This window comes from Alosa alosa, chromosome 18 (assembly GCF_017589495.1).
Source record: "Alosa alosa isolate M-15738 ecotype Scorff River chromosome 18, AALO_Geno_1.1, whole genome shotgun sequence".
Classification (NCBI taxonomy): Eukaryota; Metazoa; Chordata; class Actinopteri; order Clupeiformes; family Clupeidae; genus Alosa; species Alosa alosa.
The window spans coordinates 16,271,194-16,298,030 of NC_063206.1; the positions used below are offsets into that span (position 1 = coordinate 16,271,194).

The 26,837-nt window shown below is 46.9% G+C and overlaps 1 protein-coding gene across 34 annotated transcripts in view; it reads right to left on the reverse strand.

The window, feature by feature from the left end:
• Positions 1 to 26,837, reverse strand: part of LOC125312111 (neurexin-1a-like) — a 279,994-nt gene that overhangs the window by 101,986 nt on the left and 151,171 nt on the right. For 4 of the 34 annotated variants that reach the window (XM_048270693.1, XM_048270692.1, XM_048270691.1 and 1 more), the window contains exon 1: positions 19,875 to 21,311. The exons of the other annotated variants lie outside the window; for them this stretch is intronic. In XM_048270693.1, the coding sequence (XP_048126650.1) occupies positions 19,875 to 20,112 (238 nt within the window). In that variant the 5' untranslated portion in view covers positions 20,113 to 21,311. Of the gene's footprint in view, positions 1 to 19,874; positions 21,312 to 26,837 lie in introns of those variants that run through there. 34 annotated transcript variants of the gene reach the window in all.

The window sequence follows — 26,837 nt, forward strand, 5'->3', positions numbered from 1 at the left end:
TGTGTGTGTGTGTGTGTGTCAGAAAGGGGGGTCAGTTCTGAGTGTGACAGTCCAGCTCAACACTGTCAACTAGCAGGCGTAGCGTCAGCTTGTTCGTTACTAATAATAGCATCAGAGTAGCATTACCGTGGTATTAAAGAGACTCTGCGTCGCCTGCATTTCAATTACTGTGTTGGGAGCAAACTTTCAGCAGAGGGAAGTCCCTAATTTGTGCTGTGTGACTGACCCTCCCACCTCCACTCCCCAACCTAACGCGGTCATTACACCATGCACGCACGCTTTGTCTCGCAGTGTGTGCAAACAGTGGCCGTCCAAGTGAGCAGAGATAATTACACGGTTTCCACCAAAGCATCTGAATGTGTGCATGAGAGTGCATGTGAGTGCTTGTGTGTGCATGTTTGGTGTGTGTGTGTGTGTGTGTGTGTGTGTGTGTGTACTTGCATATGTGTATATAGGATGTAGAGAGAGCGTGCTATGAACACCATGTGGTGGGTGACAGGAGTGACCTGCTCAGAGGCAGGACAACAAAGCCGCTCTAATGAGTGAGGAGCTCAGCCTGGGTGCAATGCTGAGGGTCTATGTAAAAAAAAAAGTGATTTACAGGGAAAAAAGATGGCATAAAAAAATATCTACCTTCTACTTTCACCTACTGGTTGTAAGCTCGCCAGCTCAAACAAGATGCTTGTCAGCTTGGACTGGGCCCTGTTATTTTTCTGTCTAATGAGTTCCGGCATACGGAGGGCCAGGAGGAATGCATGCAATGAAGAGAAGCTGCATTATGCGGAAAGGGAGGTCACCCCACCCTCAAGTCACACACTGAAATGTGTTTATCGCTCATGCGGAGCATATGGAGGACTGGACACTCCTGACCCCCGACTCAAAGCCCAAGATTTTCCCCTCACACTCCCCGCTCCGCCGGCACAACGCCAGTGGGGACGTGAGCGGCAGCATCAAATATGTGTACGTTTGTGAAACTTCACTTTGTATTAGTCAAAACTTCTGATGACACTACTGCTTCTGTTTCTTCGGAAAGCTCAGAGTGGACAGAGATGTGTTTGGAGTGTTGTGTGTAATAATAGAGAACAGTGTGAGTGGTCTACTACCACTACCACTCAGCTCTGCCATTATTCTGCTGTTATGTTGTATTTTAGAAAACGGAATGAAGCGCAATGTATGTCTGTTTGTGTGTGTGTGTGTGTGTGTGTGTGTGTGTGTGTGTGTGTGTCATATATGAGAAAGCATTGACACATGACAGAAATGTCACGGTGCTATTCAGTCAGTTCTGTCTCAGACTCATGCTGATGAGAGCTATTAGACTATTGTGAAAGAGCCAGTATCTCTCCTGAAGATGGAATAAACCCTATGAAAAATCTATGTAATCTACCCTGCACCACACAAACCTTAATTATTCATTAGGAGACTGAGATTTAAACCACCACAGAAAAACAACGCACAGCCTATAAATCATTCTGATCCCAATTCCCCTCCTTTCCCCAGCAATACTTCACACTAGCAAAACTACTGCGGTAGAGTGGATAACTTTTCGAAAAATTGCATCTGCTCATAATTTATTTACTGTTATTTATTGTGAAATATATTTCACCCTGTGCCAGTTGCTTAAGAGAGATGGAAAAGATGAAGCTCTCATTATTACCCGTTTTTATCCACTGTGACCTTGTTAAGCAGCTCGCCTGCTTGTCCCAGAGTGGAACAATGGTGCTTATTAGGCTGCTAATAGTGAAATGAGTCAGATAAACACATTACTGCTGTCTTCAGATGTTTGGGGTGTTTATGAAGCTGTCAGAGTCTAGCACCTCTTGAAAATAAGCAAACCCATGAACAGTTTTTTTGTTGCTCAAGTAACTCACCAAAAAACTAAAATACATTTTAAAAAAGAGGTCTGTCTTGCAGTCCATGCAGCCACACTACTCTGTTAAGGGTGTTTGTGTCCTGCAGTGGAGGCCATCTACACTGAGTGGGCTTTGGGTTTGTTCCTGCTGCATAAAGGCTCTCCACGCTCCCCTGGCTCCCTGCAAGCTTTAGTTCCATGCTCCAGTCTCCTCCCAAGCCCCCACCACCCCCAACACACACACACACACACACTCTCTCTCGTTCTCTCTCTCTCTCTCTCTCTGATACACACACACACACACACACACACACACAAAAAAACAAACAAACAAACACATACACAGGCAAACTGACTCAGGCTGCTGTCGAGACGTTGGCTGCAAATTCCAGCATATTCTAATTAAGCCTTTTTTCTGCGGCGCAATGGCCGTGCCAGAGCCCGAGCCAGAGCTCCAGTCTCTGGGCCCTCCAGCGGCTGCCTCATCCTCTCTGCCTCTCTCCCACTTCCCGCGCCCGCCAAATACAGACAGACGCTTTGCTGGTGCAAAAGTTCGCATAGTGAAACAGCACAACAAAAAAGGCACACAAACACACACAAACACACACACACACACACACACACACACACACACACACACACACACACACACACACACACACACACACACAAAAGACACACAAAGACACACACACACACAGACACACATTCTGATACGCACACACACAAACACACACGCAAACAGATTTCCCCTATCTGGAGCATGGAAACGCAATTAAGCTAGATTTTATCTGGTGTGATAGACAGAATACAAAAGAGGACATAAATAAATGAACGCAGTGTGGAGCAGATTCCCTCTGCAGCGTGGAGCCTGTGAGCTTAGCAAGCTGTGGCTGTGACTGAGCTGATAGTGGAGCACTGATAAGCGATCTGTGGAGGGAAAAAATAGAAAGAGCCAGAGTGCAGTGCTGCACTATGCCAAACTAAATAAATAACTGAACTAAAGGGAAAAAAACAGGTAGTATATAGATATTTACGGACCATTACTGCAAAAATCCCTTAAAGGACTAGGAAGAAATGGGGACAAATAGGCTTAATGCACACCTACACACACATGCCATCCCATGAAATCCTCAAACATGTGTTCACGCGGCTCTTTGCGCGGGAGTAATTATCCTCCAGCATACTCATTTTGTTTGTTCTATCTCCTGGGATGATAACACCCCCCAACACACACACACACCAGCCGATATGGATCTGTTGTAGTCATTGGATACAGTGTCGTCCTGGAAGTATTTGTCTTGCGTTGGCAGCTTTTTCGTTGATGACTGTCTCATTACATCTTTCCCGGGCAGAAGGAGGGTGACAAAAAAAAACTAATTAATAAAACATTTGTCCTTCCTTCTGTTTTTCTTTTCTTTTTCTCTCTCTCCAATGTCTTCACTGGACACTGAATAGCAACTGCATGCGATTTTTCAAAGACAGTGACATTATACATTTCCTCTCATTAAAGCTAAAGTCTTCAAAAGAATAATCTACAGTGGCGCTCTGCAGGGGTTAGAAGAGGTGAAAAAGGGGGGGGGGGGGGGGGTACTGGGGCAATCATTCACAAAGACTTCCCCACTAACCCCGAAGATTCAGGGCTCGTCTGGGAGAGAGAGTAATTGTGGCCTAATGGGGTTAAATCTCACCGCCCCCTCCAGTCTATTTCAGCTGCAACTTAATGAACCATGGGCTCTCCATAAGCCAGCCCCTGAGCATCTGAAGCACGCTCCATCATTTGAGACGGATGGGCAGCAGGGGGTAGAAAAAGAGAGGGAAAGAGAGAGAAAGGGAAGAGAAAGACATAGAGGGAGGGATAGATAGATGAAAATAAGAAAAAAAGAAGGATAAGCGGTATTTGAAGTGCTTGCAGGGAGATGAAGGAAGGGATAGATGAGAAAAATGGAAAGAGAGAGGGTGGAGATGGGCCTGTGTGCATAGGAGAGGGAGTGAGGGAGAGGATGGATGAAAGGATGAAGGAGAGGGAGTGAGAGAGAGAGATGATGGAGGAGAGGATGAAAGAGAGGGAATAAGGGAGAGAATGGAGGAGAGAGAGTGAGGGAGAGAATGGAGGAGAGAGAGTGAGGGAGAGGATGGAGGAGAGGATGGAGGAGAGAGAGTGAGGGAGAGAATGGAGGAGAGAGAGTGAGAGAGAGGATGGAGATGGGCCTGTATGTGGAGGAGTGGGAGTGAGGGAGGAAAAAAGGGTTGCTGGTAAAGTTTCCACTGCAGCACTCGCCTAAGGTCAATCCCTGAGACTGACTTTCGCTCGACCTCCCCCTCAGAACGACCGCACTCGCCTAACAAGCCTCGTATTACCTCCACTGCCGAGAAACCGGGGGAAGAATCCAATTATGATCATCCATTGGGGGGGGGGGGTTGGTGGTGGTGTGGAAATAAGATAAAAAAAGATGACATTATGGATCGGCTTCCATTCGCACCAACTGCTTTCATTAAGTGGCGCTTGGAGACATTTGAAAACCGACTGCTCCTTGTGTGTGAAAGTGTAAAGGCCCTCGAGGGAGAGAACTGGGCTGGAGGAAGAGTCCCTCTCCCGGGCCTAACGATTGAATGTGTGTGGGGGGGTGCCAGTGGTCCTGATACAAACCCCTTCACTTTCCATAAAGGATTATCAATGAAGCATTGATCCCCCACTTGAGCCGTGTTAGGGTTTCATTTCTGGTCCATTGGTTCATCAATAGTAGTGATCACAGGCCTGGTTTACAACCACACATTATCTTCCTTTCTAGCTTGTAAAGTGGAGAAGTGTAACGGTGGCACATGGATTTGAGTAAAAGCGGCACCAATTAACACTATTTCTAGCACCTAAAAGTATGCACGTATGCACATTTCTAGCACCTAAAAGTATGCACTTACACAGATGAATCGCAATCTAAGTGTCTTGTAAAAAAGCTATAAAAATTGATGTACAAACAAAAGTGAGTGACAAGGCCTTTGCATTTAATGACAAGGTTGTCTTGTGTGCTAGGTGGCTAGTCTTCACCACAGAGAGCCGAACATAGCTTCAGGGCCCTCTGGCCTTTGTGCTCAGTCTGATCTAAGTCTCTGTTGTACTGCCCTGTGCATGCTCAGAGAGCTCTCCAAGGTGCTGAAACACTCCCTCTGAGTGATGTGCTCTGTAGTACAGCAATGTGTCTGCACCGTGAGCTCTCCAAGGTTCTGAAACGCACACCCTCTGAGTGATGTGCCCAGGCTTGTTATCGGCAGACCCGCTCGAGCAGTCTGGAGCATTCAAACCCAAAGGGCCTCTCTACACCGCCACTCTCCTTACATTCACTCCCTTTATCACCCAGAAAATGCTGCAGAAAACCTCCCTTCCCACATCATCCCACAACTGCGGGTAAGACTTCTGTCACTGACTGTTCTTAACACCTCATCATTAGTGTACTCTGCGTAGTGCATGAGGCCATTGCTTTGCTTCTTGTTCTCATCTATGTCACTTAACAAGCCTTTCATCAAACTAATGCTGCCAGGAATACTTGTGCAGTGAGACTTAGGGACTTCCCCCATGTACACATATCATTTTGGGCCCTAGGGACTACGTGCTATTAAAACTTGGCATAAATCATAAACACAATTACTTCCACCAAGTTAACTTTTACCAACTCTCATGAGAAAAGTATTTCCTAACCAAAGGTTTCTAGAACAATCATATGGTCATTTGTCAGCTGAACAGATTCCACTGTTTCGATGGCATCAAAGTACATCCTGTCTATAAACTACGGACACTGTTTTTTTTTTTTTTTTTTTGGCCTCCCCCATGCCTTCACTCCTGTGGAAGCCTATAGGCCCACAACAGGCATGTTAGGTCCTCTTCAGTATTGCAGCTGCCTGCATGAACAGAATATCCTAACTAATTATCTTTTGTGGTAGTAATTACCATGATGGGAACCATGGGGGTGTAACTGTCCTTGCAACACAATTAAACAAAGACTCCTATCACCAATCAAAAATCGGTCAACAATGAACAGCATAACAACAACAGTGGTCCAAGCTGCATGCATTTGTAGAACTCAACGAGCAGTCCTTTTGTCATTTGATTTGGGAACGGCTACACTCCACAAGTCCTCTTTGAAGAAAGCCCTATCCGTTATGTGGTATTACCGTAATTATACATCGGAGAATTCCACGTCCAGTAAAAGAAAGGCCTGAATGCAGAACAAAATAAGTGGTGTATGAAAATCACACTACAAACCCAGAGGCATTTGCACCGCAATTTGTCTTACACATTGATTGGAGAAAAACAATACAATTCAACCTGCAATTTGTGCTAGCATACATACACTCTTAGCCAAACCTACACTCCACTCATCCATCTTCCCCTTTGCTGGAAGTGGAGCGTTTTCAATATCTTGCTCCTACCTTTTTTAACCCACATGCACTGTGCTCTACAGACACATTGTTGTGCTTAATGGCCTTAAACTGCAGCTTTGCATGTGTTTCCCACCACTGCGTGTGATTGCGCCTCTTTAAATGAAACATGACTGCGAGATCTTGGTGGCACATTTTGTATGCGTGGTGGAGAAGTAGAGGAAAGCTGCTGTCAGAACGCCTGCAACAGGACACAAAATGGCCAGTAAACACGCCACACTTGTCCGACGTCTCACTTACTCACTCACAATCACCTGATCTACGGCTGCATCATTGAGAGGCGGCGCTGCTGTTGTCCTTTATAATGTCGGTTTGTGAAAGCAGCACTGCCGATAAAAGGGGTCATTATCACACTCATAAAGCTCTGACGGGTGTTTGTGTGTATATGTGTGTATGTCTGTGTGTGGGGTAGGGGATGGAGTGAGTGTTTACGAGAGAGAAAGGGGGCCACCCCACCCCTATGCTTGGCCAATCATTTTCATGTAAACAACTCCTGTCCTCATCAGCGGCTTTGCGCAACGTTTAAGTCTCATCAGTCTTGGCCATGAATCACTGGACGTTTCTCTGTGGACCGAGGCCCGGGCGGCCGGCCTGTCAGTGTCGTGGTGTCAGCAGAAAACGGCCTGCGCTCGCTGGTGTTAAATCAGATGTGGAGGTGAGGCTGTCGCGCGGCCCCTGCGTTTGCTTAATAAGTCTCGGCCTGCTGGCATGTATACGGCTGAGTCGATGTAATCCTTTACAGCTGGCTAGCCTGGTGGGCCGTCTCTTGGATTCAATTCTGCCCCCCCCACACACACACACACACAGCTCCAATCAATATGGAGTGAGCTCTTCAAAAGTTCACACACAACCCCTGTCTTCCTTTCAACTGCCACCCTTATCATCCCACCATCATTTTCACTTCCATTTGCCTTTCTTCCCCCTCTCTCTCTCTCTCTCTCTCTCTCTCTCTGTCCATGGCACTGAGCGGATGTTAATCAAATCTCAATCAAATCTGCTCATGGGCACTGGTCACTCCATCACTGGGGTCAGGTGAGAGGGGCCCTGTCCATCTCTTCTTTCTGGGGTCTGGCTAACACACTGTTATGCCAGGCGAGCATAAAATCCTCCTCACACAGTCTAGTGCTACTCTCCCTCTGAGTGGGCATCTGAACTGCCCGACAGGGTTGGTGTGTGCGGAGAAGAAACGAGCCTTTGAAGTGTATGAAACCACTGCCACTTTAGCATTTTTCTACACTTGTCTGCCTCGCAGTGCTTCATTTAGCAGAAATATATAAAAACTGGGCTTGGTAATGAGATAGCTTGATTAGGATTGGGCTGGGGGTGTGGGTGGTGGGAAGGCTGTCATCTTCAGATCCTGGATGCTGAGCATTTGATATGATGGTGGAATTATAAAAAATATTCAGAGAGAATATAGTGAGTATATGATCAATTTAGTACACCTACCGGATATAGATGGGGGAACTACAGTAGCACTTGGAAGAAAGCAAATACATCTAAAGATACTGAAAGATATTTAACTAACTGATATTTTAAGTCTTAAAACATTACACTTGCTATTGCTATCCATTGCTATTATAATTATTTCATGTGCATTAAGTCATAAAAGAATCCAGTTTTAGTAAGGCATGCTTGCACTTCCTAACTAATTCATTCAATATTCAAATTATATACAACTGAAGAATATAGAACTGCATGCACTCAAAATGTATTACTGATCCTGGCCTCACTGGTTAATTGTCCAACACACTAGAGTCTAAAAGCTTTGTGCTCTTTTTGTTTTTCATAAAAAAAACTATTCTTGGAAACACTATTTTACTGGAAAATTAAAAAAAAAAAAAAAAACAAGCTGCTTAATGTAGTCTGCTTTTTTGGAAGCATGTGGGCAATAATGTGATTGCAGGAACACCGTGGGCAAATTTAGGGTTGGCAAACTGCTATCGCCTGGCCTACTAATCTCCTCCGGAGATGCACACATCAACAGGAAAAAAAAAAGCAGGAGGAAGAGAGCCAGGGATAGGATACAAAGCGCACATCACAACCCTGCTGGAGAGCGAGACGTGTCGGAAGGCAAACGCGGCACAACACAGAGAAGAGAGAGAGAGAGAAAAAAAGCCAGCCCGCGAGGAGCTTCCCCAGCTTGCAGTCACCTTGGTCTACGCATGATCACTTCCTAGTGCCCCAAAGGAGGAAATGAGACACAACAAGGAAGAGGACGGAGAAACGAACACCAAGCGAGCGGCCGCCGGCTCAGCGCGGGCCGGTGTGACAATACTGTATGAGTGGTTCTTCTCCCACTCGCTGCTGCTACATCCACTGCCAAGCTTCCGCTGGAGCCCCTTATTAGAGCAGCCCTGGAGGTCATTTGCACCAGTGGGCCTCACTCCCTTGGTGAGCAGTGGCTAAGCCACCCCCCCCACCCCACCCCATCCCACCCCCTAGGGGGCTGGTTAGGCCCCAGAGTGAGTAGCCAGGGGAAGCCATGGAGTCATTCTCAGCGTGTCCACCCTCCTGCCCTCCCGCACCATCTCCCACGTCGACCCTGTGCAGTCTGTGAGGATGGAGGGCGGTGTAGAAGTGCCGCTGCTGACAGATCTGATTGTCATAATTACACCACTGGTCAGGCAGAAAAGAGAAAATGGCTGGACCTGGAGAGGTGATGTGACGGCTCAGCTTATTGACAGCCCCTGATCTTTCCGTTCTCCCACTACCTCCTCCCTCATCTCTCTATTTCCCTCGCTCCCAATGCCCATTCTCACCTCATTATCCCCAGCTTACTGAAATACTCACTGACCTCTAGGCTATGGATTTTACTGCTTTCTGCAACAGTTACCCACCCACGGCAGTCCCAACAGCAAAGCAGCGTATTCTCCCATGTTGCAATCAACAACCTGATTGAACATATTCATGAGGGAGGTAATTGCACAGGTTTTGAGATATTCTAGTAGAATATCCAGCATGCAATGCACTAGATCTGTCATGGGTTCAGCGCAGCTGTTCACATGGATTGGAAGCGCATATTCTCTTAAAAACTAACTCGTACAGGATGCAAGGATTTCTCCATGCCCCTTCAGCCTCTTCAAAGAATGGGCAGATACATACAATCACACACATCGCTTCATTCTGCCATCAGATCACAAGTAACAACAAAATGTAAGTCAGAGGGAGACTTCACAGTGTGTTGGCAGGCCATTATTTCCCACAGTCATGCTCATTTTGAATCCATACAGCTGACCAAACCATTACTGGCCTACAGTGCACTGACGCTTACACATGAGGGAGATGGGAAATTATGTGCAGATGGTTTAGTAGGTCCACCATCTTGGTGTCAAAATCGATGGTAAACACAACTTGTGTCTAGGGAAGGTTGGGTTGTGGTGGCCATCGGTTGATAGAACTAATGGCCTGGGAGGCTTTGCCTTTGCAGCCTGCAGCTGAGTTCAAAGTGTGGAGGACCACACAAGGCTCAATCATTACATGCCTGAGCATTTTCTGATTGCTCAGCAGTGGCAATTCATCTTGCTTGCCAGCTGCATTTTGTGTGTGTGTGTGTGTGTGTGTGTGTTTGTGTTCTCTCTCTCTGTACTATGTGTGTGTAGTGTGTGTGTGTGTGCTTGTGCTATCTCTCACTCTCTCTCTCTTTCTCTCTCTGTATGGTTTGTGTGTGTGTACTGTATGTTTGTGTGTGAGTGTGTGTGTGTGTGTTTGTGTTATCTCTCTCTCTCTCTCTCTCTCTCTCTCTGTGTGTGTATGTTTCTGTCTAATAAGCAAAACAAAGGCCAAAAACCTGTCTTTATTTGAACCTTTGCATCAGTCTGTTGCTTGCTGTTAGCTGGAGCCTTTTTTCCAGCCGTGCACGGGGCCTCTCCAGCATATGTTTATGAGGATGAATAATGTTCCATACATGGTGCAGGTGTCTCTGCCTCCCAACTCCCCCTTATTCAAGCCCTTGGGGTCAAACTACGCACTGGCCTTATTATACGCATAATACGCACTGGTGGATTAAATATCTCCCCTCCACTGCTGCTGTGTCTGTAAATAAGCCTTTGCTAAATGGTGTGATGCCAATTAATTAGGTGCAGCTTCAGGAAGTTTGAAGATCAACTCTGCTGACAGTGTCAGTGATTCACATAGCCATAGGTGTGTTTAAGAAGTGGGTGTGTGTTTGTGTGTGTGTGTGTGTGTGTGTGTGTGTGCATGTGCATGTGTGTTTGTGTGTGTCATATGTGGGTTAACATTGGTGAGCAATATGCATATGTGTGTGTGGGTGGGCGTTTGAACACTACTTGAGCATGCAGTCTTTGTTAGACCATGCGTAACACATGTGGCTGTGTGCCCTTGCACATCACACCACATGGCACCAAAAGCAGAGTGACATGAACAACGGGATATATAAAAAAGAAATGTTGCCCCTCATACGAGCAGAAAGAAAAGAAAAGAAAAGCCACAGTCACAAATAGCAACTCCAGATAAGACGATCACAAATAGCAGGCAGTGAGGGGTGTTTACAACTTCAAACGTCAACACCAGCTATTATTAGCCTCTGTTTAGGTACTGTTTTTCTTCTTCTTCTTCTTCTTCTTTCTTTCTTTCTTTCTTTCCTCTTGCCACTCCTTTCTAATTTTTATCGCCGTTTGCCAGCAGTCTTGCAGTGGAGCAAGATGGAAGGGATGGCTTGGGTAGGTGAAATCCCCCACAATCCTATTATTGTGGATTAGTAGAGGCACACTGCTGCAGGTGCGAGATTGTAGAAATCACACAGAAAATAGAATAGTAATGATATCAGCACCCTCCTCCTGCACAGCCCATTTGAAAGCATTGCTGGTGGGGGTGTTCAGATGATGAGCATGTCTTTTTTGTTTTCAGCTTTTTTTTGCAGGACATGTTCATTAAATAGTTCTGATCAGAGTTGCTTAGTGAACAGTGAGTGCTTCCAGCTTCCCCAGCCAAAAATTTAAATAAATATATAAATAATCAGGCAATTACAGAAGCTAGTTAGGAATATGCAGGTTTGATTTATCAACTAGTCAGCTAGTCAAATTTTCTATCAACCGTTTGGATATGTATCGTTTACTGTGTCAGAGGCGAGGACAAAATGTTTTGGCTTTGCACAATATTATTTATTTATTTTTTTGCATGCAGGGCTGGAGCGCTTGTAGGAGGAAATCAATCTTCACCATCGATTTCATCATCAGTTTATCCATGAAAACCAAAGCACTCAAAAGTCTCAAGGATATCAGCATGTCTAAAAATGAGTTATGCTCTCAGGGGCTGTTTTCAGCTATTGATCCCTCGGATCAATAGCAATCATATATAAGATATGAGTGTGCAGCATTTACTTTGGCTAGGAGTGGATCACAACAAAGTGATTACTGTATCTGGACTGACATTTTTTTCTTTTGCTAAATAAACACACAATAATTAGGATAGTGGTGGACATAAACAAGTGAGATGCTAAAGTGTGTGTATGTGTGTGTGTGTGTGTGTGTGTGTGTTGTGTGACATATGTAAGCGATAATGTATAGAACACCGGTCATTATTGGGAAAATAAGTCCCGACAGGGCGAACCGGGCGGAGGGGTCTTGTTTCGCCCTGAAGGAATTTATTTTCCCATAATGACCGGCGTTCTATACATTATCCCGCTTATTATACGGCTACTTGCCAAAACGAAATAATAAACTCCCCACGATATGACTTTAGCCTACATAGCCTAGCCTATTTGTTACCGTTCATCGTGGCATTTGCTGAAAAACAAATAGTTCGCAACAACACACGCTGCTGAACTTGAATCAAACATTCTTTAGAACACAGCTGATCAACCGTCTGCTTTCACGTTTGAATGAAGTTCCAGTCCTTGCGTAGTGATATGAAAGACGTATCAGAATCACAAATGCAAGCACAAATGTTTGCAGTGGTAATTACATGAATTTATTTTACTGTAGAACGTTGGGAAATCCCATTCAAGTCAATGGAGCGTTCTACTAGCATTGTGAAGAGCCGAATAATAATTTGATATAATATATTTTGGATGTGTTTTTAATCTTATAATTTATTTCATGGATGTAACAGGGGGTTGTCCTGACATCCCTAATCAAAGTTTTGACATCCTTTTTCAACATTTTACCGTGTGTTTTTGTGAGTTACTGCATTTAATTAAGTGTGTTACTGCATTTAATTCCATGCAAATTTAGATCGATATCTCATGTTTGAGATTGTAATTTTTGGACATGACATGTAAATGAACAAATACTAGATTCAACCCTCAGATGTATGTGTGTCTATGTATGTGTGTGACTGTGAGTGTATTTACTTTACAAGTTCACAAATCCCTTTAGCCTTCCTATCAGCGCTGACCTTCACAGTGGCCAGGCATTTCATAGTCATTCACTGTAAAATCAACATCATTTTATGTTAGACTCAGCCGTCTCCTCATCACCCCATTACTGTGAAGATCAGTGCAGAGTGAGCAGGAGAGCGGGGGAGAGGGAGAGAGAGAGAGAGAGAGAGAGGGAGAGGGAAAGAGATTGAAAAGGAGGAAAGCAGAGAGAGAGAGATAGAGAGAGGGAGTTATTATGATGGTGTCTGACTATTTACTTTTCATTCATTCATTTATTTTTTTATTGGGGGTCACGCCAAACTTGTCCCCGATATGAGAGAGGGAGGGGGTGGATGCGTGGGGGGGTTGTTTACAGGGGGAGTGAAATGGAGAGACAGAGATGGAGGGAGAGGAGAGAGAGGGGTGAAAGAAGAGACAGGGAGAGAGAGAGAGAGAGAGAGAGAGAGAGAGAGAGAGAGAGAGAGAGAGAGAGAGAGAAAAGCATGTAAGCATCCCTCCCGTTATTCGGCAGTGCAACTCCATCTCTTCCCCCTTTATGACTCCCAAACCGGGCGCATTACTCAGCCCGAAGCCCTCCACCCCACACACACACACACCCGGCCCCCCTAGCTGCCCCCTCACCCCTCGCCCTTCCACGCGTACAGTCAGGTCTCATTTCGCTCCTTGGTGGCCACGGCCTGGTCACCACGGCAACAACTGCAGGGCACCAGAGGCCGTCATGTCTGTCCGCTCGGATGGGCCCCATCGAGCATCAAAGGGGGCAGCAGAAGGGGGTTGGGGGGAGGGGGGTGGCAGGGGGGTATGAGTGGTGTGGGTGGCTCGCTGCTGAGACTGGAACTCACTCACAATGGGATTTAAAATTCAGCCGACAGCAGGAGGGCCGGAGCCTCACAGAGAGCAGCCGGGAGAGAGGGGCGGTGAGAGAGAAGGGATGAGAGAGGAGGAGAGGAAAACAGAGAGAAGAGAGAAGAAAAGACAAGAAGAAGTAGAGGGGTACAGAGAGGACACACATGATAAAGTGGGTGAGATGGAGGGAAGAGAGGAGGAGGAGGGGAAGATAAGCATGGGTGGAGGAGGAGGAACAGAAAGGGAGCGAGAAACACAAAACGCAATGAAGAATGGAAATAAGATGACAGTGACAGCAAAAGGGTGAAGTAAAAAGCAGCAAGGAAGTGCAGCATTGATACAAGGCATTAGTCTCTCTCTTTCTCTCTCTCACTCTCTCTCACTCTCTCTCTCTCACTCTCTCGTTGTAAATGTGAGGTCGGTAACCTGTGCCGATCCCCCGGGCGGAGTGAACATGTACCCAGATCCTTATCAGACAGCTGGAGACGCTGCCAGCCACACACTATCTCTGACTGACATCAGCCTTGGGACAAGCCAGTAATTATATTATACATGCCACAACACACACAGAGATCACGAGGCAGGCGGCAATCCTCTAGCCTCTCGCTTGGCTTGCTCTCTCTCTCTCTTTCTCTCTCTCTCTCTCTCTCTCTCTTTCTCTCTCTCTTTCTCTCTCTCTCTCCATCTCTCTCTCCATCTCTTGTCTTCTTCACCTCTCCTCTCTCTAGCAGCATTAGCATTATTTAGTTTCCAAACCATCCCTGAGATCCTTGTCTTCCCCTCCTTCTTTCTCTCCCTCTCTCTCTCTCTCTCTCTCCCTCTCCCCACCCCACCATACCCCCTGCCGGCTGGCAGCCGCAGTGGAGGACCGCCTCTAATCCATTTCTTCATTAGCACTTAAGGTAGAGACTATTAAAATTGATTACAATCACTTAAATTGCTTTAGTGACTTTGATGAAGAGGAGGGATTAGGCAGACAAAAGTGACATTACAAAAGTGTGAAGGGGGTGGTAGCTCCAAGGGGTGTGGGCTTGGGGGATTTATCCCGTGGCCCGATAAGAGCGACTTGTAATCAGCCGCCAAACAGGAAACCCGTGGCTTGGGCAGCTGTTTAGACTGGAGGGAGGCGAAAGTCGTCTCCCCCACTCCCCCAGAGCCGGTGATGTGGTTATCCTGACACCATCTAAAGTTACGTTTTAAAGGTCCCTAACCATTTTGCGCTGCCCACTACATGCTCACAGTATCAGCGCTAATGCACAATGCAATAGTTCTCTAGTGACTTCAATGATAGAGGGTGAGGTAGCCTACTAACAACACCAAGACCATAGCTCCCATTCCCAGGGACAATCCAAGCTACTAATGGAAATGTATACCTGTAGTGTGAGTCGCTTTGGATAAAAGCATTGGCTAAATGAATACATGCACAGTGGGGAATCTTTAAACTACAAAGAACAGCACCTGCTCTTTGGGATCCTATAACACCCATTACATCACAATGTATCTTCTGCCTTGAGAGCTGTTCACAGGAAATATTTCCTATATAGCCAGTTTTGTCATATGTCCAGGGCTTTCCCTGTAGAATACGCCTGAGCAGCTAATTTTAGACCAAGACGTGGGTGTGTAGATGGCAAGATGGATGAGATGCTGTTCTGTCTTTCACTTTCTCGAACATTCCCACCTTGTGCTTTTTTCTTGCTGTTCCCCCTGTCTCCTTCACATCTTTCTCCCTCTACCACTCCCTTAGGTGTGTACAACCACTTCTTTTCTATCCTTTCACGCTTTTTCTCTCCTTTCCTTCCTCTCTTCTCCCCTTTTATCTCTCCGCCGAACCGACAAAGTGCCGCGGCTCCTCCCCAGGCAATTGGGCCGACCCAGCATCCCAGGCCTGACGCAGATGGCAGACTCTGCCATCGACCCACTATGCACCAATCTCCACAGCACCACCTATGTCCCTATGCACGGGGCTGAGTCCCTGATCAATGAGCTCCACGCCCCTGATCCTGTCTCTACCTCATTAAAATCAAACAAAGCTTGGATGAGGTCTCTGTGTGTGTATATGTGTGTGTATGTGTGAGTGTGGGTGTGTGTGTGTATGTGTGTGTGTGTGTGCGTGTGTGCGTGTGTGTGTGTGTGTGTGTGTACACACATGTGTAATGTGTAGTCTCTGCATGCGAGTTTGTTTGGAGAACACCGGGATAACACCTGATTTCATGCACTCTCCAGCACTCTGCAATTTTCCCTGCATTCAAGCCTACAGGGAAATAAAACAGGTACTGTACATCTGCGCCGTGACTGCTGTAAGTACCTGTGTGCATCTGAAACTTAAATAGAAAATGGTCCTGTGACGCCCCAGCTGGTCAGTGCTGGGTCTTGTCGCGCTTCCTGCTCTTTGTCTGTGTTGGCTCTGCTGCTGTTCTGTGTGTGGCCTACAGGGGGAGCTCAGAATGGCGTGGGCTAATTGCGCCAGCGATTAGGGCAGGATATAAGCGGGTCCCGGGAGCCTGTTTCAAGCTCTCTCTCTCTCCGCTTCCGCTGACTGCCGTTCCAGAGTTGCGGGGTGCTGTCGTTGCTGCCGGGCGGGCTGCGCCCTGTTCGTTTCTTTTGGTTTTGCACTTCACCTCACTATGCTGACATACACTACAGTCTTGCTTTACTGTTTGTACATAGTTCATTTATTTAATAAATATCTTCTTAATTTTGAGCAGCGTGTGGTCTCCCCTTTTATGTTATGTTTGCCTTGAGCCGGGCAGGCACAACAGTCCACACATTATGCAGTTGCAGAGGCACTGTGGCTAGTTCAGATTGAAACTACTGAACTTCTAACTGAATAATACAGAATGGCTGATAACTAAACAGCACTCAGAGATGAGGGATCTGGTGATGAAACCAATCATAATGAATGTCATTTTTGTTCAGATTATGAATTTCTTCTGTTTGTTGTTGAATGGACAGACGTGAAGAGGCCTGTCCATTCTAGAGGCTCAGCTGGAGATTGGCCAGAAAGAATCTCTATGGAGACTGTTGATGACCTATGCCCAAAGCAGGGCCACAGGCATAGATAGATAGCTGATGTTTTTTTTTATGTTACCCAACAAAAACAGAGAACCACAACCCAAATCAAGATATGTACAATCCCTCTGAGTAAAAGAGACCCAGGACAATAGCTGCCATTTGAAGAGGGTGGCAGGGGAGATTTTAATTGCTGCAGAGTGACATTTCTACATGTCATATAACAACAACAGCCTTAAGGCCATCAACATGGAACCTTTTACACCCCCCTACAGGTGTAAACACATTCCATTCGTCTCACAGAATTATGCTCGGAATTTAACACATGGGCGCACATAGCTTGGAGTGCAGTTTAGATGCTTTCTAACGGATAAAGTACAAATCACTTCTCTTCCTCATATATATGCATAAGACGACCAGCCCAAAAAAGGGTGGTCAGACCAAATGTGAATCAATGTGAATACATTTAAAAAGGGGGAGCTAATAAAAGCTGGTAGCATACAGATAGATAGATAGATAGATAGATAGATCGATAGATAGATAGATAGATCGATAGATAGATACTTTATTGATCCCCAAGGGGAAATTCAATACTGGTAGCATATTACACTTGATGTACCAAATTTCAAGCAATTAAATGAGATGCTGTTCAGGGAAATGTCTGTACTTCGTCAAAGCAGATGTAATTCACAGAAGGGAAGTTATGGGTGTGTTTTTGTTTTAAGGGAGACATTACCAAAGTAATGGCTATAGTAATAGCCTTCTCTCAACAGATGCAATATCGATAGTAGGCTACTTTAACTGACTGAAACAATAAAAGGGAGTAATGTCTTCTCTGTAGGCCCTTTCCCACCATTTTACCCATTTTACAGCACTAACGTCTCACAATCAAAGAGGAGTTTTTTGCATTAATATAGCCTAATAGACCATTTGTAGGAGACTGTGTGTTGTCTGTCGTCCAACTAAATTTTAATTCTTCTGTTAACTGCAGATCTATTTGAAGCAACAACTCTCATTTTTTGAGAATTGTGTTGGTATACAAAATCAAACAATCCAACAATAATAAAATAAACATAAACTGACAATCCCAATAGCTGACTGATAACTGACTAGCGGTGGTCTACACTGGATGCAAGTTCCTATCCCACTGCATAGGCCTCCAGTTTCTGCTTAGCCAAAACAACTAAGAATGAAGGTTAGAAGGAGGATAAAAAAACAACACAAATTAATGTTTGAAGACCTGCCATGATACCAATAGTAGTTACAGTATACTGATTACTACTATTACAGAAACACCAGTTCACCCACCTTTCCTATCTTGCTAATACATATACTCCTCTTTTCTCCATTTCCTAGGCAGCCACAAGCTCCCATATTCAGAGAGATACAGTAGAAAGAGAGAGAGAAAGAGTGTGTGTGTGTGTGTGTGTGTGTGTGTGTGTGTGTGTGTGTGTGAGTGAGTGAGTGAGTGAGTGAGTGAGTGAGAGAGAGAGAGAGAGGTGTTTGTGTGCGGCTGCTGTGATGTGGGCACGTGGGGCTGTGGCTGCAGATGAACCCCAGCAGTGCCACCTAATTGCCTCCACAGCAGTCTCAGCAGGGGGTGGGATACTGCCTCATCATCAGCCAATCAGAACGCAGGGAGAAACCTCAGTCCGCTTAATCCCACCTTCCATCGCCGTACCTATGCCTGCTGTCCTCATATCAGGCATCATGGGGGAGCTCCTAAATATACTGTGTGTGTGCCTCTGTGTGTGGGTCTTTGTCTGTAGTTTATATTAGTCCATAGTTTTATATATATATATATATATATATATATATATATATATATATATATATATATATATATATATATACATATATACATACATACATGTGTGTGTGTGTGTGTGTGTGTGTTTACAAGATACAAATTAAGGCCATCACACCACATCATGAATGAAACACTGACTCTCATTCCAAGTTAATGCATCACAAAGCTATATTCAGTGTCACTTCATACACCCCTACACACACCACTCCATCCCAGATCCCCTGTGTAATCACCACCCAAGGCCCATCTCCTGTGTAATCACCACCCAAGGTCCATCTCCTGCCAGGCCCACCATATCAAACACTTGGAGCTCACAATGCCAGAGCGACGTCACCAGTCTATATACAAGGGCAATGGCAAGGGCGATGTTTAGAATCATATTCTGAAACGGATAGTTTCGGTCCTCCGTAGCGCATCGTGTCTAACAACGACCCTTAGCTATTGTAAAATCAGTGTAACCTACGGCCTCTCGGAGCTTATTGCTTAATTGCATCACGTTGCCAATCGTTCACCCAGATCAGTTTTGTAACAGCAGAGTGTGTGTGTGTGTGTGTGTGTGTGTGTGTGTGTGTGTGTGTGTGTGCTTTCTCATATCTAGCCAGGTTTGTGCACACAGAACCTGAATGAACAGGCATGGCAGGCAAGAGCCTGAAATAGACGGCCGTTCATCCCTTTATACCCAGAGCCCACACAGAGTGACCAGAAACACAGGGACAAGATTCACACAGCTACACCTGGACGCAGAAGTCCAGACTAACTGCATGTGTGTGTGCCACCGAATGAGGGAGAGGCAAAAAAGTAAAAATGAAAGAGAAACGAAAGAAAAAGAGATGATAGAGAGAGAGAGAGAGAGGAAGAGAGAGGAGAGAGAGAGATAGAGAGATAGAGAGAGAGAGAGAGAGAGAGAGAGAGAGAGAGAGAGAGAGAGAGAGAGAGAGAGAGAGAGAGGGAGGCAGAGACCCCCTCTGCGCTGTGCTGTGAGCAGCTGTGTGTAAGGCCGGGCGAAGCCCGCACACGGGTCAGCGTGGACGGGTGCTGAGCGGTGCGGTGCGGTGCAGTCGCGGCACAGCTTTGTGTGCAGCACCCCCTGGGGCCACACTCAGCAACACAAACACCCCGCTAATCCTGCCTAATCTGGACACGGGCAACCAATCTGCAGATAGGGATACGCCTAATCTCAGAGCCAGGGAGGGCAGGCGGATGGACGGACTGGCTGGGGGTATGTGCTGAGGCACACAGAAAAACAAACAAACTCCCACAATGGGGTTCATCTGGATCAGTGAGGGGGATAAGGCAGGACTGGGGGGGGGGGGGCATCAGAAAAACTCAATGAAATGAGAAGCAATGAAAGGAGAAGAGCACCAAGTCCAACCACAAGAAGAGCAGACCAATGGCAAAAACAATGCAGCACATTAGGAGAACATAATAGATTGCTGCTGAGAACACTAACTAAAAGACTTACAGTATTGTGATGTAAACATTTAATACACAATTTCAGACAATTATTTGTGTGTGTGTGTGTGCGTGTGTGTACGTTGTGCTGAACACAGTTATTAACTACAGTACAAGCCATTAGAGAAGGTACCCACCATGACCTGCCCGTAAGGAAGCGGGCGATCTGTGGATGGCGACAGGCACTGTGTGGTGGCGCTTGCCCCCGTTAGCGAGGTGCGAATGCCGGGGGCCCTCGACGGCCCCGAGACCCTCCCTAGCCTGCACGCAGCCTAAGGCCAGGGCTGCCAGGCAGAGGGCCAGCCGGCCACAGCCCCAGTGCAGGGGGTCCCAGCTGGGCCGCACGATGGCTATAATCCTCCCACCCGCGAGCATCTTTCCCTGAGAAGGAGGGCGAGGAGCGGAGAGGAGGAGCCGAGGGACGAGGAGCGGAGAGGAGGTGAAGAGGAGAGAGGGGGGGAGGCGAACGTCGTTCAGGCTGGAGCTCAGAGCGCCGGGCGGCCCATGCTCCTCATCCCTCCATCTCGCTACGCGCACACGCGGCGACGCACATGGAGGACGCCACCAAAAACAAAACCCCGACGCACAAAGACGGACCAAATCCACAGAGCCCACCAGCAGAGTAAAAAACAAAACGGTGGGCAAAGAGTCAGGTGAGATTTCCGCAGCTCCTCGTTAGCACTAAGAAATCCACAAGCACACCACGATGGGAGGCAGAGGCTCGGAATCGGTCATTGTGGAAGAAGAAAACAAACAAACCAGCAGGCAAAAAAAACACGAGACACAAATGGAGACAAAAAAATCCAACAGATGAATAAAAACAAATCAGCACAATGAATGGAGAACAAGTGATTCCATCCAGTCTTTCAATCCTTTCCTTCTTTCCAAATCTCCTCTCATGTTTTAACAAGCAGCCCACAGAATCAGCAGAACATTCCCTCCGAGTAGGACATCGATCAGAAAAAAAGTAGTTAGCCAAGAGAAGAAGCTCCTTTTTCACCACGGAGAAAGACCATTAAAAGAATCCAGCAGAGAGGGGCAGGGAGAAGAAAGAGCAGAAGCACTCTGCGTTTTCTTTCCTTTGATTCAGTCGAAGTTTTATTCTTCCCTTTTCTGTCGTTCTCCCGCCTCTCCTTCTTCACTCTGACAAGATGTTCTTCCCCTTTTTTATTTCTCCCCTCCTCGACTCAGAAGAAGAAAAAAAAAAACAACTCGCGGGAATCCGCGCGCTGCCTGAGTGACCGGTGGAGCCTCGCGTTTGCGAGTCGCGGATGGAATGCGGCGGAAGGAACGTCGTCCGCGGTGTGTGTGTGTAAGCGGAGCACGAGCGGCTCCACACACGCGCGTGCGTGCGTCCTTGCACATACACACACGCTTGCGCCACACTCGAGACGCGCACACACACACACGAGAGACCCGCGCGGGCTTCACGCACACCACTCTCCCTCCTACGGATCGTGCTGCTGGCTGGGAGGCGTGTAGATACAGCGGCAGCGGCGGCGGTAGCGGTTGCACCTGAGAGGGACAGCAGCCCTGGGCAGAGCAGAGCGCATCAGTAGCACAGCTCCCGAGGATGCGCCGGAGAGTGAGAGAGCGAGACTGAGAGAGAGCAGGAGGGAGCGCGGGAGAGGGAGGGAGGGCAAGAGACAGATAGAAGGAGAGAGGGAGGGAGGGAGCGAGAGAGAGAGCAGGGGGAGCTTTTGCAGCCAGCAGAGAGAGAGAGAGAGAGAGAGAGAGAGAGAGAGAGAGAGAGGGAGGGAGGGAGGGAAGGAGAGAGGGGCTATGCAAATGGGTAGCCTTTACACAGCGAATCACTGGGGCCCGAGTGCATAGCAGAGGAAGAGCCTATTTGTGGGAAAATGAGGGGATGTGGATGTTTGTCTTCCAGACCCGATTTTCCCCCTGCGTGTCTCTCCTCTCACTGTTCTCTTGTTCCCCCCCCCCACACAGACACACTCCTCCTGTTCCTTCTGCCTCCACTCAGACACATTTGCTTATTGTGAAAAGCAGCGCCAAACCTCTCATTATTTCTTTTGCTTCTTCTCTTACACTTCATCTCCACTTTTTGTGCTCCTTCAAACAGGACCACTTCTCTACTCTCAAATCTTCTTCTCTCTCTCTCTCTCTCTCTCTCCCCCTTTCTGTCTCTATCCCTCCCTCTCACTGTCTGCCTTTCACTGAGAGCATTGCCCAGAGCAGAAAAGAAGGAAATGGAGGAGTCCTTCTCCCCTTTGATTCTGTGAGGTTGGAAGATGGAGAGGGAAGAGGCTCGGCGCTCCGGCTTCCACCGCGGAACTTCAAAGCCGCTGCCTGGTGCCTCTCACTCTTTCGCTCTCTCACTCACTCCCTCACTCACTCTCTCACTCACTCGCTCACTCACTCCCTCACCCGCTTGCTGGCGCCGACTCACGCCGGCCTCCCTCCAACTGGGTGACGTCAAGCCGAACGAGCTCTGACGGAACGAGGGACAAAAGAGACAGAGGAGAGAGAGCGAGACGGAGGGAGAAGCGGAGAGCTCGTGGATTTATGCAGCCCACTCAGTCCCAGCCGGGTGCGTGCACACACTCACCCAAACACAATCACGGACACACACAAACACACACATATCAATATTCTGAAATGGGCACATACACATGTGAATGCGCTGAGACACGCACGCACACACACACACACACACACACACACACACACACACACACACACACACACACACAAACACACGCGCAGGCACAAAGGCGAGCACACGGCCCCAGCGAAAGGCAGGCTTGGCCAGCAAACGCGTCCATGGGGAGGTTGCTGATTCTGTCCAATACAGCCCTGCCTGCTGACAAAGAGACCATTCTCCACTGAGGAGGCCTGAATAAACGCTAGCTCAGTGTATCTGTGTTTGGGACTGACTCTGTGTGTGTGTGTGTTTAAAGATTCTGTGTGTTGTGGCTCAGGTTGTGTGTGTGTCTCCTCTGCAGCTGTGCTGCGAATCCTCCTGGAACACCGCGGCAACCTCGGCGCATCGGCAGGACAGCGAGGGCTATTCATCCCCCCGCCTGGCAGAGAGCAAATCAGCTCAGGCCTCTCCACAAAGAAAGCCAACTTAGCAAGCGTGACACGGCGGATGATGGATCTCGCTTCTCTCTCTCTCTCCCTCTCTCACACACTCTCTTAATCTCTCCACTTATTTTCCTCTAACCAGGCCTCTTCGACATATCATTGAAATAAACCCAATACGCAGGCTCTAGTGGCGGCTAAAATATGTCCTCAAAGAAAGAAGAGAGAGAGAGAGAGAGAGAGAGAGAGAGAGAGAGAGAGAGAGAGAGAGAGAGAGAGAGAGAGAGAGAGAGAGAGAGAGAGAGAGAGAGAGAGTAAGAGAGAGAGAGAGACAGGGGAAAAAAGACTGGGTGTTGCATGTAAGGGGCAGCCGTGGCCCACTGGTTAGCACGCTGGACTTGTAACCGGAGGGTTGCCGGTTCGAGCCCCGACCAGTGGGCCACGGCTGAAGTGCCCTTGAGCAAGGCACCTAACCCCTCACTGCTTCCCCGAAAGCCGTTGAAGCAGGCAGCTCACTGCGCCGGGATTAGTGTGTGCTTCACCTCACTGTGTGTTCACTGTGTGCTGTTTGTGTTTCACTAATTCACCGATTGGGTTAAATGCAGAGACCAAATTTCCCTAACAGGATCAAAAAAGTATATATACTTATACTTACTTATGTAGCAGACGCCTCAAACCATGTGCAGGAGGTGCCTCGTACCTTCCCCTCACTTGAGCTGAAGGCCACGTGATGGCGTTTCAAAGGCAAAGCCACACATTCATCCAGTTCGCGTCAAACGGAATTTGTTTTGATGCTGTCACATGTTGGCTCAGCACAGCAGGACAGCAAGGAGAGCAGTGTGATGGGAGCGGAGGAGAGTCAAGAGCACTGTGGGGGTTGCCAGATAGGACTCTACAGCACACTGTACCTGTCAGACGTCTACCCCAAAGCATCCTACTCACCTCTTGATTAGCGTTGGAGGAGTAACACGTAGCCCGTTGCCAGATTTTCACAGGTGAAATGAGAAACATCCCAGAGAGCAGTAAGGAGTTTTCTTGGCTTGACCTCAACAATTCAGGGTTAATCGGACATCTCCTTCATCAGCAGGGCTGCACTAACTCTCATTTCCCTCTCATTAGTTATTGCCGTCCGGCAAAGCTATTTGTTTACCCCTTAAAAACGATCGGCTCCACCATTTGCATAATGTGAGCAATAATAAAGCACTTCATCAAACACTCCTGCACAACAAGGACACACATTTGACCTGTGAAAGTTAAAACAACTGACTTCATCAGGCTGAGATGACCTTAACAACGTTCAGATCTTCAGAGGATTTAAGTTTCATGGACTTTACAGCACTGGGATTTCACACCTGTTCACATTCTGCAAAACGGTTCCCTATCTCATCCCTGTTCCTCGTGATCAGCGGCTTTGTGTCCACTGCAAACCATCTGACTCTGTGGCTTTGCCTTAGTCTGGCTAAGCAGTCATTGCATGTTGTGTGGGTGCCCCCACCTGGTGGGCTTGAGCTACTGCAGCTCAATGTATCCCATGATTCCCACCTACTAAGATCACTATTTTTTTTATTTTTCTTTTCTAATTCCAGTTTACTGCGATCACGGTGAGACTAATGAATTTAATCAGCTGCTGATTATGGCTCCTTTCAAGGCAAAGATCTATCCATTGTGTCCTCTGTAGGGGTCCTCGTTAAATCGGAATTTGAAAATCTACAGACACCACTCAGAAACTGGACTGAAAAGACAGCCCTTTCTAGCCATTCCTGATAAATCATATTTTTAAATAATAAATTATCAATCACTATTGTAGTTGATGAACCAAAAATAATCTGAATTGATTGGTTGCTATCTGTGCCCTGAGATATGAATATATTTCAGAGTGAAATGAAGAGGTAAAAAAAACATAACATTTGCCATTATAATCCACCTCATTTGACAGCATGTGAGTCAAGAGTGAGGAATTTTCCAGGAATATGGTCAAGGTTCCGTCTCAGGATTTGACCTTCACACCTGCTGTTTTTTTTTGTGTGTGTGTTTTTCCCTCCAAGTGGGCACAAGGACACGGGCTGGGTGAAAAAAAAACCCCTCCACACTAAGAGGCCCAAGGTTAACGGAACACCTACTGCAGGCTAATGATGCCATTGAAACATCCAGCAATGAGGGAGGAGGTCAAGCTGAAAAACCAGGTCACAGGGAAATGTTTGTGTGTCTGTGTATGTGGATAGGGGGCAGGTGGAACAGATGTCTCACACACACACACACACACACACACACACACACACACAGCATAATCTATTGTCCCAGGGGAGGCCTCATCTAACGGAGCGTCACCTGAGCAGAGGGCTTGGTAACCAGTGGTGGCCACACCACCTGAGGCCCTGGGCCCAAACAAGCCCATTTCACCATTACAACACAGCAAATGGCAGAGTAAACCTGAGGCCCTGAAACTGAGTGAGACAACTGTGAATCTGAACTTGTTCTGTACACAAAGCTACAGAACACACTAAAGCTGGTCACATTTGCTTTCACATTTGTCCACATGCCGTGCAGGAAAATTCAGAGGCTCAAAATGGTGTCAGGTTATTCGTCACTGTGTCTGTGTGGCTGTGGAGGTGTTTCGTGTTTGACACCATCCAGAGTACGACAACAAAAGCAAGAGTGAGACTCCAGTGAGTGAGACTCAAGGGTTTGCCACAGATGCTCGACTGTGCTGTGAGCTTTCAATTGAGACAATGAACAGATTTAATGTGGTTTGGAAAAAAAAGAAAATCCTGTGGTCTGCTGTTGTTTTAGTTCTAGAGGAAAACAACCTTGGAGATGCCAAGAGAAAGTTAAAAAGAAAATAGCCACAGCGATTCTCTGGAGCAGAACAAATACCCTTTTTTTCGATTGTGCCGGATCGATAGGCCAGATTGAATGGGTGCTCACTGCTACCTCGGCTTCCCGTAACTCTCCTCACCTGGCACTCACTGGGACATGGCTGGACAGACTCTTAAGCTGATGAGCTGAGCACTCAAATACCAACACGGATCAGACAGAGCACAAGACTTACGAAAACATACACACACATGCTCTCTTATAGTCACTGGTACACACAACAAACATCCATTAACATCACTTTTGGTGAAACACATATAAACATCTGTGTCACAAACACAAAGACCATTCAGGAAAATGCCTTTCACATTTACTGTACAGGCACAAAAGTTGGTACTGTATTCCGACAGAAAAAAATACATATTATGATTAGTGTCAGTTTAAGGCTTGTCTTTTGCCCAAACCTTATGCATTTCTAAAGAATGCCTTTTGCATTCAATTTCCATGTGTGGATGCCCGTGTTTGATCTGTATTGTCTTAGCTGGCCATGGCCAAAGATCCCCAACACCCGCTCATGCATAAAGTGACCATTTGCTCCTTGTTCTGGCCCCTCTACTGAGAGATAACTCAGTCCTGGGCCTACTTGATGTCTTGTGGTGAGATAGGCCAACCTCATTATCATACAGTATTGCTCTGTAAATATGTGTTGTGAATAATACATTCATGTTTGGTCTTGAATTAATACTTGTAACGTGGGCAACAGTCTGATCATAGTTTCGTTACAATTGAATGTATTTGTGCATAGTTGTAGACTAAGAATTCCACTGTAGCATAAAGTTATGATATCCACCTGGGCCACACCCACCCACCTCAGACAACAAAGGCTCTGATGAGTCGGGGGTGGCCCAAGTGAATGATAAAAGTGGAGGCTCTTGTCCTCCTCGTCTCTTCTTTCTCCTTTTCCATCTCCACTCTCCTCAGGAGCCAGGCCCTTGTGGCTTGGGGCCCGTCCACACGGAGACACTTTTTAGGTTAACCGCAGACGTTTTGCTTCGTCTTGGCCGAGCGTCCAAACGAATCCTGTAAACGCACTGCCCGAAACCGCACTTTTCTGAAACCTGGTCCCAGAGTGGAGAAATCTGAAACCGTGAGCCGGTTGAATTCGCTTAGACAGCTTAAACCAAGACATCCTGCTTTGTGATCGATGATGTCATCGCCACACCCTCAGCTGCCCTGGACTT